We start from the raw sequence: 13979 nt of genomic DNA, 5'->3' as shown, positions 1-13979 counted from the left end.
TATTAATGACAAAACTCAACCGAATGTGCAGAATCTCCCTCCTCTCTCTATATATATATGTATATATATAGAGTTTTGCTACATTGACTCAAAATATGGGACCAATAAAAGGGACAAGTGAGGTGTCTCACTCCTATTGTATAATGAGCTGACCATCATGATGACCAACTTATTATGCAATCGGAGGGGGACACCTCACATGTCTCCCATATTGGTCCCATATTTTGGGTCCTTGAGGAATTTTTCATATATATATATATATATATATATATATATATATAGAGAGAGAGAGAGAGAGTGGGTGATTTCTACAATAGTGTCTCTTAGGGGGTGTTTGTTTCATTTCACTTTTTTTTGGGATATAGGGCGGGTTTTAAGTTTTGGGATGTAAAAAGGGGTTTTTTGGATTTTGATATTCTATAAACCTTGTTTGTTTCAAAAAAAATTTAGGATATTGAATCTCCAAAACATAAAAAGCTAATTTATTTTAGGATTTGTAAAATCCCCTCCTTCAGCTAGGATGTGAGTTGGATTTCTGACAATAGGCGCCAGCTCATTTCTTTATCACCCTCCGAAAACCTAACTACCCCCATTCCCATCACCGCTTCAGTTCTTTCTCCCTCCTCTTTTACCCGCCTCCTTTATTTCCCGCTACCCTATTTTACATTTGAGCACCAGGGATAGTACTTGAGGAAATTGGATGAGACTAACTTTGCGGCTCAACTTTATACGAGATTTCATATACATCTCTTCATTATTGAGGCCTTGAGGAATCCCTTTAGATTGCTTCACGTATAAGTTCCCCATACCCATCCGTTTAAGCTTTGGACCATTTAAAAATAATTTATGTTTGATTTTGCTGGGAATGGTTCTTTGCTTGATCTCGTTCTCGGTGATGGCCGCCGATAAGAACCGAGGGTGGTACAGGTATGGTACTGAACCGAGGGTGGGTGCTTGATTCCTTCGATCAATATAATGAGTACAGGTATGGTACTGAACCGAGGGTGGATGCTTGCTTGATTTTGGCGGCGGTTTTTTGCTTGATCTCGTTCTCGCTGTTATGCGTATTTCACTACTTTATGCATATTTGTGGCAGATTTGGGGACGAAATTGTTCTCGTTCAATTGCTTGGATTTGGATTTTAGGACTTTGGGTACGAAATTGTTCTTGTTCCATTGTTTGGATTTGGGGACGAAATTGTTTTTAATGGCTTGTGAGCTTGGTTGTTTCAGATTCAGTTTGTTTCAATGATTGCTTGTGAGCTTATGTTCTTGGGTCCATCTTTCTTGTTTGCGGCTGCTTGCTTGCAGCCTTGGTTATATGAGTTGCTTGCTTTAATAACAGGAGGGTTTTGTTTCAATTTTTGTAGCTGGTCTGAGCTTACTTGTGGCTGCTTACTTGCTGGTTATATGAGCTTGTTTGTAGACTGGTTACTTTTGCAACCTTGATTTGTTATGGGTTTTAAGTCCAATCTGAGCTGCTCTTGAGTTCAACTTGCTTGTGTGTGGACAGGTTATGTTTTATTTTTTGCAACTGGTCTGAAACAAACTGAATTTGAAATAAACTGAATCTGAAGCAATCTGAAACAAGCTCACAAGCAACCATTAGAAAATGATACTTAATGGTCATATTTTGAATAAACTAAATATGAGCTTGGGTTCTTTTGCAGGTTTATATAAATATGGATGGATATGATACTTGATAGCAACCTACATTGCATGATATGTATTGGTATGACTATTTTGTATTGCTCAATTTGGGCAATGATGATGGTCATATTATGAGAATGAAATCTACAATGTTGCTATGTTTAGGTAGGGGCAATCTAGCGTGAGAATGCAACTTAACATTGTATTTACAATGTTAGCTGAGGCAATCCATTCATGTGATTGCAACCTACATTGCAACATCATTATTAGGTGAGGCAATCCGTGCATTCAATTTTAATATCTATATCTGAGCCCCTACCTTGGTACTATTATGAGGTTTCTAATGGTTGCTTGCCTGAGCCTTGGTTGTTTCAGATTCAGTTTGTTTCAATGGTTGCTTGTGAGCTTGTTACTGAGCATGTTTGTTTCAAATTCAGTTTATTTTCTAATGGTTGCTTGTGAACTTGTTTCAGATTGTTTCAGCACTCAGTTTATTTCAGATTCAAGTTGTTTTCAGATTTAGGTTGTTTTAGATTCAGTTTGTTTCAAAATCAGTTTGTTTTCTAGTAGTTACTTGTGAGCTTGTTACTGAGCATGTTTTTGATAGGGGCTATGATGATTGGTCACGTAAGGATTTGCGACTATGATGATGGGTCCATCTTGCTTGTTTACGACTGCTTTCTTGCAGCCTTGGTTATATGAGTTGTTGGTAATATTGCTTGCTTTTTGTTTGCGGCTACTTGCTTGTAGCCTTGATTATTTGAGCAGTGAGCTTGTGTGTATACTTTGATGGCTTGCATGTAGGTGAGACTCATTTTTGTATGCTTTGATGGCTTGCTTGTTTGCTTCCTGTCTTGCATACAAAAGCAACCTGAACTTGGGTCCATTTTTCTTGTTTGCGGCTGATCGCTTGCAGCCTTGATTATATGAGCTACTTGCTTTGAATTTAGGAGGGTTTTGTTTCAGTTTTTGCAACTGCTCTGAGCTTACTTGTGGCTGCTTACATTGCTGGTTATATGAGCCTGAAAAGTATGGTTACTTGTTGGTGTGTTATGGTTTTTAAGTCCAACCTGAGCTGCTTGTATACGTCGGTCCAACTCGCTTGTGTGTGGACAGATTTTGTTTCATTTTTTGCAGCTAGTCTGAGCTTACTTGCGACTGCCTAATGCTAGTTATATGAGTTTGTTTGCATACTTGGATGATTATATGAGCTTACTTGCATCATATTTCATTCTTGCATACTTTGATTTTAGGTGCGATTATTCTTTGATGGTTTGTTTCATTTTTTGCTGGTTATACGAGCCTGAAAAGTATGATTACTTGTTTGGTTTGTTTCATTTTTTGTTTCATGTGCGATGATTCTTTGATGGCTTGCTTGTAGCATTGGTTTGTTGTGGGTTTTAATTCCAATCTGAGCTTGTGAGCTTGCTTGTTTGTTGTGGGTTTGAATGAGTATGCTTACCCCAATTGAATACAATTGTATTTGTTTATTTGTGGGAGGTAAGCTCACCAAAGGTTCTTATTTTCATCAATTATTATTTTGGTAATCCTAAAACTTGTTTGTTACAACTATGGATTTCAAATTCTAAAATTTGTAATGTTACAATTTGAGTTTAAAACAAACAAGAACTTACAAATTATAACATTCCAAATCTAAAAATATTGATGAAATAAACAAAGTTTTAAAAATCCTAACTCATGTTAAACAAAATCTATGGATTTCAAATCCCATGATAAAAATCCATATCCTTAAATTATAGAATTTAAAACAAGCATCCCCTGCCGTCACCAACCATCACGCTAATCAAAACTCGCCACGTGTCCTCAGAACCCAGCACACAGCCGTAAGAACCAGAGATTCGAACGGTTACTCATAGCGTGCCGCCAACAGCAACCCTCTTATTTATCTTCTCCCTCCTCTTCCCTATTGTCCCCCTCTCTTCAACAAAAAAGGGGAAAAAAAAAAATCAAACCCAAACCCTAACCCTGATTCCCCAATGGGAACTGAGATCAACGACCCTCTGATCGTCGCTCCCAAAGAGGAGGAGCAGGAGGATTCGATCCCAATTCCACACTGGAGAGAGCAGATCACGATCAGGGGTTTGGTCGTGAGCGCTGTACTGGGATCCCTATTTTGTATAATAACTCACAAGCTGAATCTTACTGTTGGGGTGATTCCGTCGCTGAACGTGGCGGCGGGGCTTCTAGGGTTTTTTATGGTGAAGAGCTGGACTGGGGTGGCTGAGAAATTAGGGTTTGGGGGGAGGGCCTTCACGAGGCAGGAGAACACCGTGATTCAAACTTGTGTTGTTGCTTGCTACGGACTGGCCTTTAGTGGTAAATTTTTTTTGCGGTCTCTTTTGAAATTTGAATTTTTTGGGTTTAATTTGGTTTTGGGCTCTGATTTTTGTGGGGATGTTGTCTTTTTAGTAGATTTCCGTGGTTCTAGTCATTGGATTTGTCTGATTTTGTTGCTAATACGAGATGGTAGGTTTTGGGTTTTTTTTTTTTTGAAAATTGAAAATTGAAAATTGAAAATTTTGTGTTAAATTTGGATTTGGCGTGGGTTATGAGTTTATGGACTACTTGTTAAAAATTGTGTTTTTAGACGGAATTTGTGTTTAGAGCAAGTCTAGCAAGCTCCCAGTTGGGAGTCCTAGTACCAAGCTCTCAAGAGCTCTCAAGCATTTTGGTATAAAAAATTATAAAAATAGGCCTTGGGAGCCTCTCCTTATTTTATGGAGCTCCAACAAGCTCCTAGTTAGGACCTCCAACAATATCAAAAAAATCCCTCTTCTATTTTAATATTTTACCTATTACTTTTAATTATATTTAAACCTCTTGTATTTTATTTCTAACCGTTGGATACGGTCTTCGAGGGAGCGCACACGGTCTTCGAGGTAACCTACGGCTTTCGAGGGAACGCACACGGTCTTCGAGGTAACCCACGGTCTTCGAGGGAACGCACACGGTCTTCGAGGTAACCCGCGGTCTTCGAGGGAATGCACACGGTCTTCTAGGTAGCTCTCAAAGTTCGAGGTTGGGCACGAACTTCGAGATATCGCAAACTTTGACCGTCAACCGACTGATTCCTATAAAATTCGATGTCTTCTCACCTCAACCCATCGTCTCCCAGAACAAAATGTCTAGCTCATCTAGTTCTAACGATGATAAAATGATGAAGACGTTCTTTCTTATGGGAGCTGCTGTCGTCGAGGAAGAAGAACAAGGGAAATGTTCAACTTCAGTTCAACACAAAAGACGTATCGTGCTCCATCGATACCGACTGGAAGGACACAATCGGTTGTTCCAAGATTATTTTGCTGACACACCAACATATCCTCTTCATTATTTTCGTCGAAGATTCAGAATGTCGCGTTCGTTATTCCTTCGAATCCACGATGCTGTCGTCGAATATGACAAGTACTTCATCCAAAAGAGGAATGGTGCTGGACAGTTAGGACTATCTAGCCTTCAAAAGATTACTGCAGCTATGCGGATGCTCGCATATGGAGCATCCGCTGACGCCGTTGACGACTACGTTCGGATCGGTAAAAGGACGTCGCTTGAGAGCGTGAAGAGGTTCGTTCGATCGATTATCAACATCTTTGGGGAGGAATACCTTCGTTCACCGACTAATGAAGACATTGCACGCCTGCTCGAGGAAGGTTCACAACGAGGTTTTCCTGGTATGCTTGGGAGCATCGACTGCATGCACTAGGTATGGAAGAACTGTCCAACCGCCTGGCAAGGTATGTATACTGGGCATTTTCATGAACCTACAATTATTTTGAAGGCCGTAGCTAGCAAAGATCTTTGGATATGTCATGCCTTCTTTGGACTGCCGGGGTCTCACAATGACCTCAATGTGATACATCGTTCACCGGTTTTTGCACAACTTGCAGAGGGAAGAGCTTCACCGTGCAACTATACTGTTAATGGCCACGAGTACAATATGGGATACTATCTCGCCGACGGGATTTACCCATAGTGGTCTACATTAGTGAAGACTATTCCAGCACCACGAGGAAACAAGCATAAATACTTTGCTCAACAACAAGAGAGCGCAAGAAAAGATGTTGAGCGAGCTTTTGACGTGTTGCAAGCTCGATTTGCGATTGTTCGTGGACCAGGATGTTTCTGGAAACCTAGTGTGATGAAAGACATCATGACAGCTTGTATCATAATGCATAACATGATCGTTGAAGATGAACGAGATTGTCAATTGGACAACAACTTCGACTTTAATGATTCGATACCAGTCGTTGTACCTTCTCATGTGCAGACGGTGCCTGTCACGCCCCGGTTCCAAAACGTGATAGTTTGGGACGTGACTCGGCCGGCAATGTAACCATATGGTCACATTCACGCCTCTAGATCATCCTGTACACCGTTATATTGTCAAAAAAACTATTACATAGAGCATGTAACTATGATAATAAAGAAAATAGATAAATAAAGAAATCTCTGAAAAGACAAGTTCCCTTACATGTCCACAACTATTCAAAGTAGGAAAGAGGAAATTACATCTTAGTCTGGAGTACCACAAGTGTTTACAAGAAAATCTAAATAACTGAAGTTGAGAGAGTGAAGGGAGAGAAAGTGATCACTGTCGCTGGTCTTAATCCTTAAAATACTCTTGGTCCTGCGAAGAAAGAACAGTTCCCGAGTCTGGGGCATGCAAACCCCAGGGGAGTCAGAAAACTCCCAGCAAGCATGTAAAATGAGAAAAATTATGCGCATGTAAGTATAAGTGGTAGATATAAAGAAAAGATAAATTCTAAATTTTCCAGTGATAGCAGAAAATGCTAATCTTATAAACCAAAGTAAGATGAAACTCAATTAAAGATGACGAGGGAAATTGCTATTGTAGATATCAATCATGGTCATTCTCAAGCACATATCTTATACCCAATACTAAAAGGAGTTAATCTTTAGAAACTCACAACACGAGATGAGTACGTCGAGGGAATAATCCAAACAAGGAAACCCTCGTATATACCATACACCTCAAATTGTAAATCTCTAAATATCAGCTTCCAAAATTCTATAAACAAACCATATAAATATACATCACCAATACTTCCTCCAGGCCATGCTATGCATGCCAAAATCTATCACAAAGCATATAAACACATTATTCTTATTTTACATGTTATTTGAATTAGAGAAGAAATATTTTCATGTATATAAATCGGTTCCCCGTAAACCGTCCCGGGAACACGGCTTCAAGTCAGGAATTGGCTCTTTGGCCCATGTATATATATAACTCAGGATATCAGGAATGCGCATATGCCCGTTTATATACATGTTATATTCTTCGTCTAATTTTCCTTTTTAAACCCCATGTTTGTCGATTAAATTTTAAATGACTGTGCATGAAATATTGTGCACTAACCACAGAGTTACCGTGGAACGACTTCTGTAAAACTATGATAATAACCGTGACCCAGAACATGTCTAATCAAGATGGGTGCATCGTCTAGTCGATGCTATAATAGTAATAGCCAAGGAAAAATCTCATATCGGGATATCGATATCGGGAGCATAGCCATGCTATGAAAGCAGATGCTATAATAGTAATAGCCAAGGAAAAATCTCATATCGGGATATCGATATCGAGAGCATAGCCATGCTATGAAAGCACGCTTATAAATCATATTTTTAACAGAAGTCGTCTTCATGCACAGTCTCACCTATTAGATGACAACTAGATGATCAACAACAATCTTTCATAAAGTCATACATGTCAAACACAGTAAGTTCATAACAAGTACAAATTGATAAATCATGTATCATATGGTCAATGTCACCAGTTCATGCTTCTGATGCATGTCTTAATAGGATATCTATTTATGCACAACCCACCTAGTAAAGGTGACTACAAGATCAACAGGAAATTGTACAATTTGTCAAATGCAATACGATATCTGATGGCATGCTATATCCGTAACAGAGGAACATCTACCATAAAACTACGCCGGTCATACTCGGATAAGAATTTTGAAATCACGGTTTCGATTAACATAATAGTTAATACTTGAGATATTTCTTCTTTCTGGTTGCATATTTTGAAAGTTTCATATGCACAAAAAAGTTGATGTGCCAAAATACATCCTAGGCTAGTGATTTTCATACTAAAAGGATAAAACAATAAAAAGTTCCCACCATCCATTTTCTCCTCCATTGGCCTGGAACATAAATGATCCTAGGCTAATCACTAAGTTAAAATTATGTGTCTTCTGTCTCCTTACCATATGTAGAACCAACCATGACTCAAACCACAGAAGCTCACGTGTTGTCCATATCTTTTGGATTTGGTTTACTCTAGTAGAATCACATTGTCCACTTAATTAAGCTCAACTTATTTCGTAACATCACTCATCCACGAGTCCTCGATATAAGATTTTGTTCATCCCCAAGTGTTGAAGAATTATGCACATGATTATTCAGATAAAAAAAAGAACTCGAGCATCTGGCCTGATTTAGATGCCGTGCATGAATATGTTTGTGCATTTCCTTAAGAGGTGTAACACATATATTCATACAAGGAATCATTCACAGGTATAGTGGAACATATTAAATAGAAAGAAAATGCCATTTGGTTGGGTTGTTCCTACTGTGAATTGGATTACTTCTATTTAATAACAAATGATTATGGCAGTGGACAAAAAGATGATGATGATGTTGAGAGATTAAAGACATAAAACTATATGTTCCATTTGCTAGCCACGGTAAGTTTACGTATCCACATAAAAGAATTGTACCTCCTTTCAGAGCCTTGTTGTTCCACAAAAATTGTTTCCAAAATGCTGGGCAAACTATAATTCCGAAACAGCTAGGACTTGTAATAGGAGTAAATCAATTCTGGGAATGCGAATCTCATGGTTTAAGCAACCAAGAGCAGCAGACTTGATTTAAAGCTGCTACTTATTATTTAAGAGACTCAAGATAAATTAGGTTGCTTCCAGAAATGCTCAAGAGTGCAGGAAAATGTAGCAATAGTTACCAAGCACACAGAGAATTAAATGTGAAGTTCCAAAAATATTTGAGGACAATAAAAATAGAAAATCTACTTGTCGATTATGAACTATAAGACGATCAAGAAAAATAAAAGAGTTAAAAGATAAAAATGCTTGCCGAAATTTGAGAGAAACTCCGAAAGTTAAACCTAAACAAGCTCCTTCTCCACCCCTCCTAAAATTCCAGTCAATGTTCCCTCTCTTCTCTGTGTTTTTTTTTCTCTGCAGGGTTTTGGTACCGAGATGGGGAGGGGATGAGATTGATTTATAAAGAAGATGGTTGAGTAGAGATAAGGTTAGTTAAGGATTTTACCAGGATTTGAGGGATTTAGGTAGAGGAGGATTTGGGGTGGTTGAAATTATGGAGAGTGAAAAAAAAATCTCAGAAACCGTGAGTGGATAAGGGGAAGGAGATGGAGTTGGATAAGAAAAGGGAAAAGATGTGTTTTGTTTGGGCTTTTCTAGGCTAGCTTAACACCAATGGGCCTTAAAGAAAATGATTTGTTGCCTTTGTTTTTTTTTTCCTCCATATCACGTGGGCTTACTAATATGGGCCTCCCTTATAAGACCTTGTATATTTAACCAAATTAATTAACTTGTATCTAAAAAAATGGATTATTACAGTGCCTCTAACTGAGTTCGTCCAAAATCATCATCGGATCAGGAACACGCAAACACACAAATCACTAAAGAATGATTTGATCGAGCATCTGTGGCAGCTCAAGGGATCCATCGACGAGGATTAAGTTTCTTTATGTCTAATGTAATTTCAGCAAAGAAGTTCGAGTTGTACTACGCCAATTCTCTTTTCAATAAAGTAGTTTTCATTAAATGCCAAAATTTTCAACTTCAAGTAGAATCATAAATCTAATACAAGATAATTAGGAAGAACTAATTAGGATGCGATGCGAGTACAATCATAAATCTAATACAATATAATATATGATAATTAGAAAGAACTAATTAGGATGCGATGCGAGTACAATCATAAATCTAATACAATATAATATATGATAATTAGGAAGAACCCTTAGACATCCACCTCTCCAATATCTCTGCCTGACGTATTTCAAAGTATTATCGTTGAACTGGATTGAGTGTTGAGAGATCCATCTTCATGATATCGTCATCTTGTTTTTTTTGTTTTAGCTCTATTTTTTAATTTGTGGTTTCCTTCATCCACGCGAATGCCTCTCCCATGATGGACGTAGCGGATCCAGAGTTTTCCACATTTTGTTTCCTCTTGAGCTTTGCTGTTTTCCTCCCTTCAGGCCTTACTAACACATCATCCGAGTCGGTGTTCAACTCGATGGGGGTCGCTGGCATGGAATTGTTTGGTGATATAAAAACATATAAGTTAAATATTTACCTGGTCAATAATTCCCGTACCAGATCTTTGTCTTCCTTCAATCTGAGCAACACACCCGCAGAACTTGTTGACGGACAGTTGAATCGTTGACCAACGATGCATCATTTGGTTTGGTGTGTGGCTCGTTGGATCGACAGAGTATTGGATAAAGTAGTTGTTAGCTCTGTGCCAAAACTTATCTTTGTATTGCCCCGTACCTTGGATGGCGTCTTGGCTCGTGTTCAGCCAAGCAGACACAAGAAGCTTATCCTCGTGGACAGTCCAATTTTCGGACCGCGTGTAAGCCTTCTTCTTCTTTGTGGTCGGTGTTTCTTGGGATGACACTTGTTGTGTTGCTGATTGCGAGAACTCGATTGAGTTACCTTCTTCTACGACTTCTGTATAGAAGGACGGGTATAAGGTCGATTCTTCACCGGTAAGGAGTTACGAATAATAGTTTTGTGAGGGATCCATGAGATTTGTAATTTGATAGAGAAATATAGAGTTTTTTTTATGAGAGAGTTGTGTGGAATGATTTTTGTGTTGAAGTGAAATGAATTTATAGATGTTTTTTTACTGTTCATGCTATTTTTTTAATCCCAACAACTAAATTTTTTAACGGCTGGATTCTTCATCTAGTCTTCAACGGCACATTTTGATGATTTTTTCTCTTCAACGGTACATTTTCCTCTCAAAAAACTTTGATCAACATCATCTTCAACGGTGCATTTTCCCCTATTCAACGGTACATTTTCGCTCACCTCAACTTCATCAACATTTTCACCTCAAAATTCGCAACCAATAAAAAAAAAAAATCCAAAAACCCCTCTTCATCTCAACTTCGACAGACCCAAACCCCACCCCTTCGTCCAAACTGAACCCCAACCCCACCCCTTCGACAGACCCAACCCCAACCCCAAATCCTCTCCATCGACGGCGGCGACGGCGTCGGCTTGCGGAGGCCAGTCGTCGAACTCTTCGCCACCATCATCTCCACTCCAAGCCACCCACCCAGTCTCCGCTCCGAACGCCAGCATCTCAACCGAAGTTTGGAGGGGGGTTTTTTGTAAAATCTTTCCAGTTCGGAGCTCCGAAGCGCTCCACAAATTTGTGGAGCGCTTGGGAGCTCCGAACTTCTCCACCGCCACGTCGGCCCAAGGAGAGGGGCTTGAGAGTCCTTCAGAGCTTGCTGGAGGGGGGGTTGGCAACATCCATCGTCATGTCAGCCTTGAGAGCCGAGTTCAGAGCTTGCTGGACTTGCTCTTAGAGCATCTCCAATGGTATACTCTATATTTAGAGGGTTTGAAGAGAATATTCTTTAAGATTCCTCAAATATAGAGGGTTTGTAAAAGTTGTGCTCCAATGATATACTCTATATTTATATGAATTAATCTATCATTAACAAACTAATGATGTAAATAAAATAATTAAAACTTTATATTTATATGAATTAATCTATCATTAACAAACTAATGATGTAAATAAAATAATTAAAACTTATCATTTTTTGTACAAAAATTATACCTTTAGAACCGTCTCGCCGAAACATTTTAAATGAGATTAATATTGAATATTTTTAGATTCGTTTTTAAATTAGTTTATTTTAATAGAATAAAATAAAAATATTCGTTAATAAAATAAATACGTGGGGATCTATATAACCCGCCCCAAAGGAACTACATTTAGAAATACAAAATTACATTATATAAGTAAGATACGATAACAACAGTCTAAAATTCCGGTAGGTCATTTCCATAGCTACCGGTGCCGTACTGATACCCTGACGGACCCTAATATCCAGTTCCTCCTAAAACATGAGTTGAACTATCAAATTGATAATCACCGCTATTTCTGCTAATGATTTGTTGTTTTTTCCTCTCAAAAAATGCACGTTCCCTTACATCAACAATCTTACTCAAATCAATTGATAATATTTCTCTATCCTCACGATCACGCTCAAGATGAAATTGCGCACGTTGTTGAGCTAATAGTTGATTGCGCTGTTTTAATTGTAACAGCTCGTTGATCTAACTTTTTCTTATCGCGAAAGAGAAGAAGGTAACTCTAGACTTTGGAATGATTACTTTTCTGAGACTCCCACATATGGAGAATCTATTTTTCGTAGAAGATTCTGATGTCGTAGGAATCTATTCATTCGCATTGTTAATAGAGTAGCAGATCATGACAACTTCTTCATACAGAAGAGAGATGCAACCGGTAAATTAGGTTTATCTACCTTGCAAAAAGTAACAGCTGCACACCGTATGCTAGTATATGGAACATCGGCAGATGCAACCGATGAATATATTAGGATTGGTGAGTCAACAACAATAGAATGTCTGAAGAGATTTTGTCGAGCTGTTATAGAGGTTTTTGGAGAAGAATACCTAAGGCACCCTACTACGGGCGACATTACACGTTTGCTAAAGAAAGGTGAAGAGAGAGGGTTCCCAGGAATGTTAGGTAGTTTAGATTGTATGCACTGGAAATGGAAAAACTGTCCAACTGCTTGGGCAGGACAATACTCAGGACGTCAAGGAAAGCCAACAATTATTTTAGAAGCAGTAGCGTCATATGATTTATGGATATGGCATGCTTATTTTGGATTGCCAGGATCCAACAATGATATTAATGTGTTACAATCATCAAATTTATTTGATAAACTTGCACAGGGTACTGCTTCTCCGGCTAATTACACTATATTAGGAAAAGATTATGATACAAGTTACTATTTGGCCGATGGAATATATCCTAAATGGTCGACTCTTGTGCAAACTATATCCCAACCCCAAGGACCAAAGAAGCAGTACTTTGCAGTCATGCAAGAAGGATATCGAAAGGATGTGGAGCGGGCATTTGGAGTACTTCAAATACGCTTTGCCATCATCAAAGGATCAGCACGGTTTTGGGATAAACGGGTGCTACATGACATCATGACTGCTTGTGTAATACTACACAATATGATTGTGGAGGATGAATGTGAAGAAGAACTAGATAATGTTGATTCAACTCAACCTTCAAATGCTGACGAGATGGATGACAATGACGATGAAAGATTAAGAAGATTCCTCGCTCGACATAGGAAAATTCAAGATCGAGAGGCTTACTTTGAACTTCGGAATGCACTCATTGAACATTTATGGCAAAGACATGGTAATAGAATGATGTAATTTTTTTAAGCTTGATGTATTTTAAATTCTCTGTACTTCAACATTTCATAATGATAAATTTGAAATTAATATTAAAAGTTTAAATATTAGGCTCATTTTGAAGGTTTCGGCAAGACAATTTCAATGATATAATTTTTATTTAAAACGACGATCTCGCCAACGAGATCGATGCGTCGCAGCCGCGGATCTCAATCCCGGTCGTGGAGGAGGTCGAATACGAGTTCGATCAAACCAAGTTCGAGGAATATCTTTCGTCCTCGTCCGGATCTACCTCCCCCCGCAAGTCTAAGAAGTTAAAGTTCTCTTCCAGCAGAAAGGTGCGTTGGTACGAAGAAGTTGAAGCTACCAACGACGACCTCATCCCGAATGAGATGGGAAGGCAAAATTGGAATTAAAATCTATGAATAGTATTATAGAGGGATCCCTCTATATTACTCCAAACCCTTCAAATATAGAGAGTTACTATAGCACCCTTCAAATATAGAGGGTTAATATAGAGGGTGCTATAGTTGCACCATTGGAGCCAATGGTACTCCATTTATAGAGGAATGATGTACCATTGGAGTTGCTCTTAGGGTCATTGGAATTGTTTGCTTTTGTTGCTAGTACACGGTACACGACTGCTGTATGGATTTGATATTGATGTTGAGAAATTCTTTCTTTTGCACACTTTTTGATATTGTTTCTTCTTCTGATATCAGTTGAAAAGATGCAAAAGCCCGTGAATGAACGTCAAACGCATATCGTTTACCACTATGTTGTGTGCTTTTCATGAGAATATCAAATTATA

General features: G+C 38.6%; 2 protein-coding genes across 2 annotated transcripts in view; both read left to right on the top strand.

Annotated features, from left to right (window-relative positions):
• LOC109830605 (probable metal-nicotianamine transporter YSL6) overlaps positions 3538 to 13979 on the top strand; it is a 15066-nt gene continuing 4624 nt past the window's right edge. The window contains exon 1 of the mRNA XM_020397913.1: positions 3538 to 3986. Coding sequence (XP_020253502.1) covers positions 3647 to 3986 — 340 coding nt within the window. The 5' untranslated portion in view covers positions 3538 to 3646. The remainder of the gene's footprint in view (positions 3987 to 13979) is intronic.
• LOC109830606 (putative nuclease HARBI1) lies at positions 11662 to 13267 on the top strand. Its single transcript, XM_020397915.1, has one exon. The coding sequence runs from the start codon at positions 12284 to 12286 to the stop codon at positions 13187 to 13189; it is 906 nt and encodes a 301-aa protein (XP_020253504.1). The 5' UTR covers positions 11662 to 12283; the 3' UTR covers positions 13190 to 13267.

Source organism: Asparagus officinalis, chromosome 2 (assembly GCF_001876935.1).
Source record: "Asparagus officinalis chromosome 2, Aspof.V1, whole genome shotgun sequence".
Lineage (NCBI taxonomy): Eukaryota > Viridiplantae > Streptophyta > Magnoliopsida > Asparagales > Asparagaceae > Asparagus > Asparagus officinalis.
This window is presented reverse-complemented; position numbering and strand designations above follow the sequence as displayed.

Bases quoted from the DNA above. Each gene is read 5' to 3' on its own strand.
- LOC109830606 (XM_020397915.1), top strand. From the start codon at position 12,284: ATGCTAGTATATGGAACATCGGCAGATGCAACCGATGAATATATTAGG.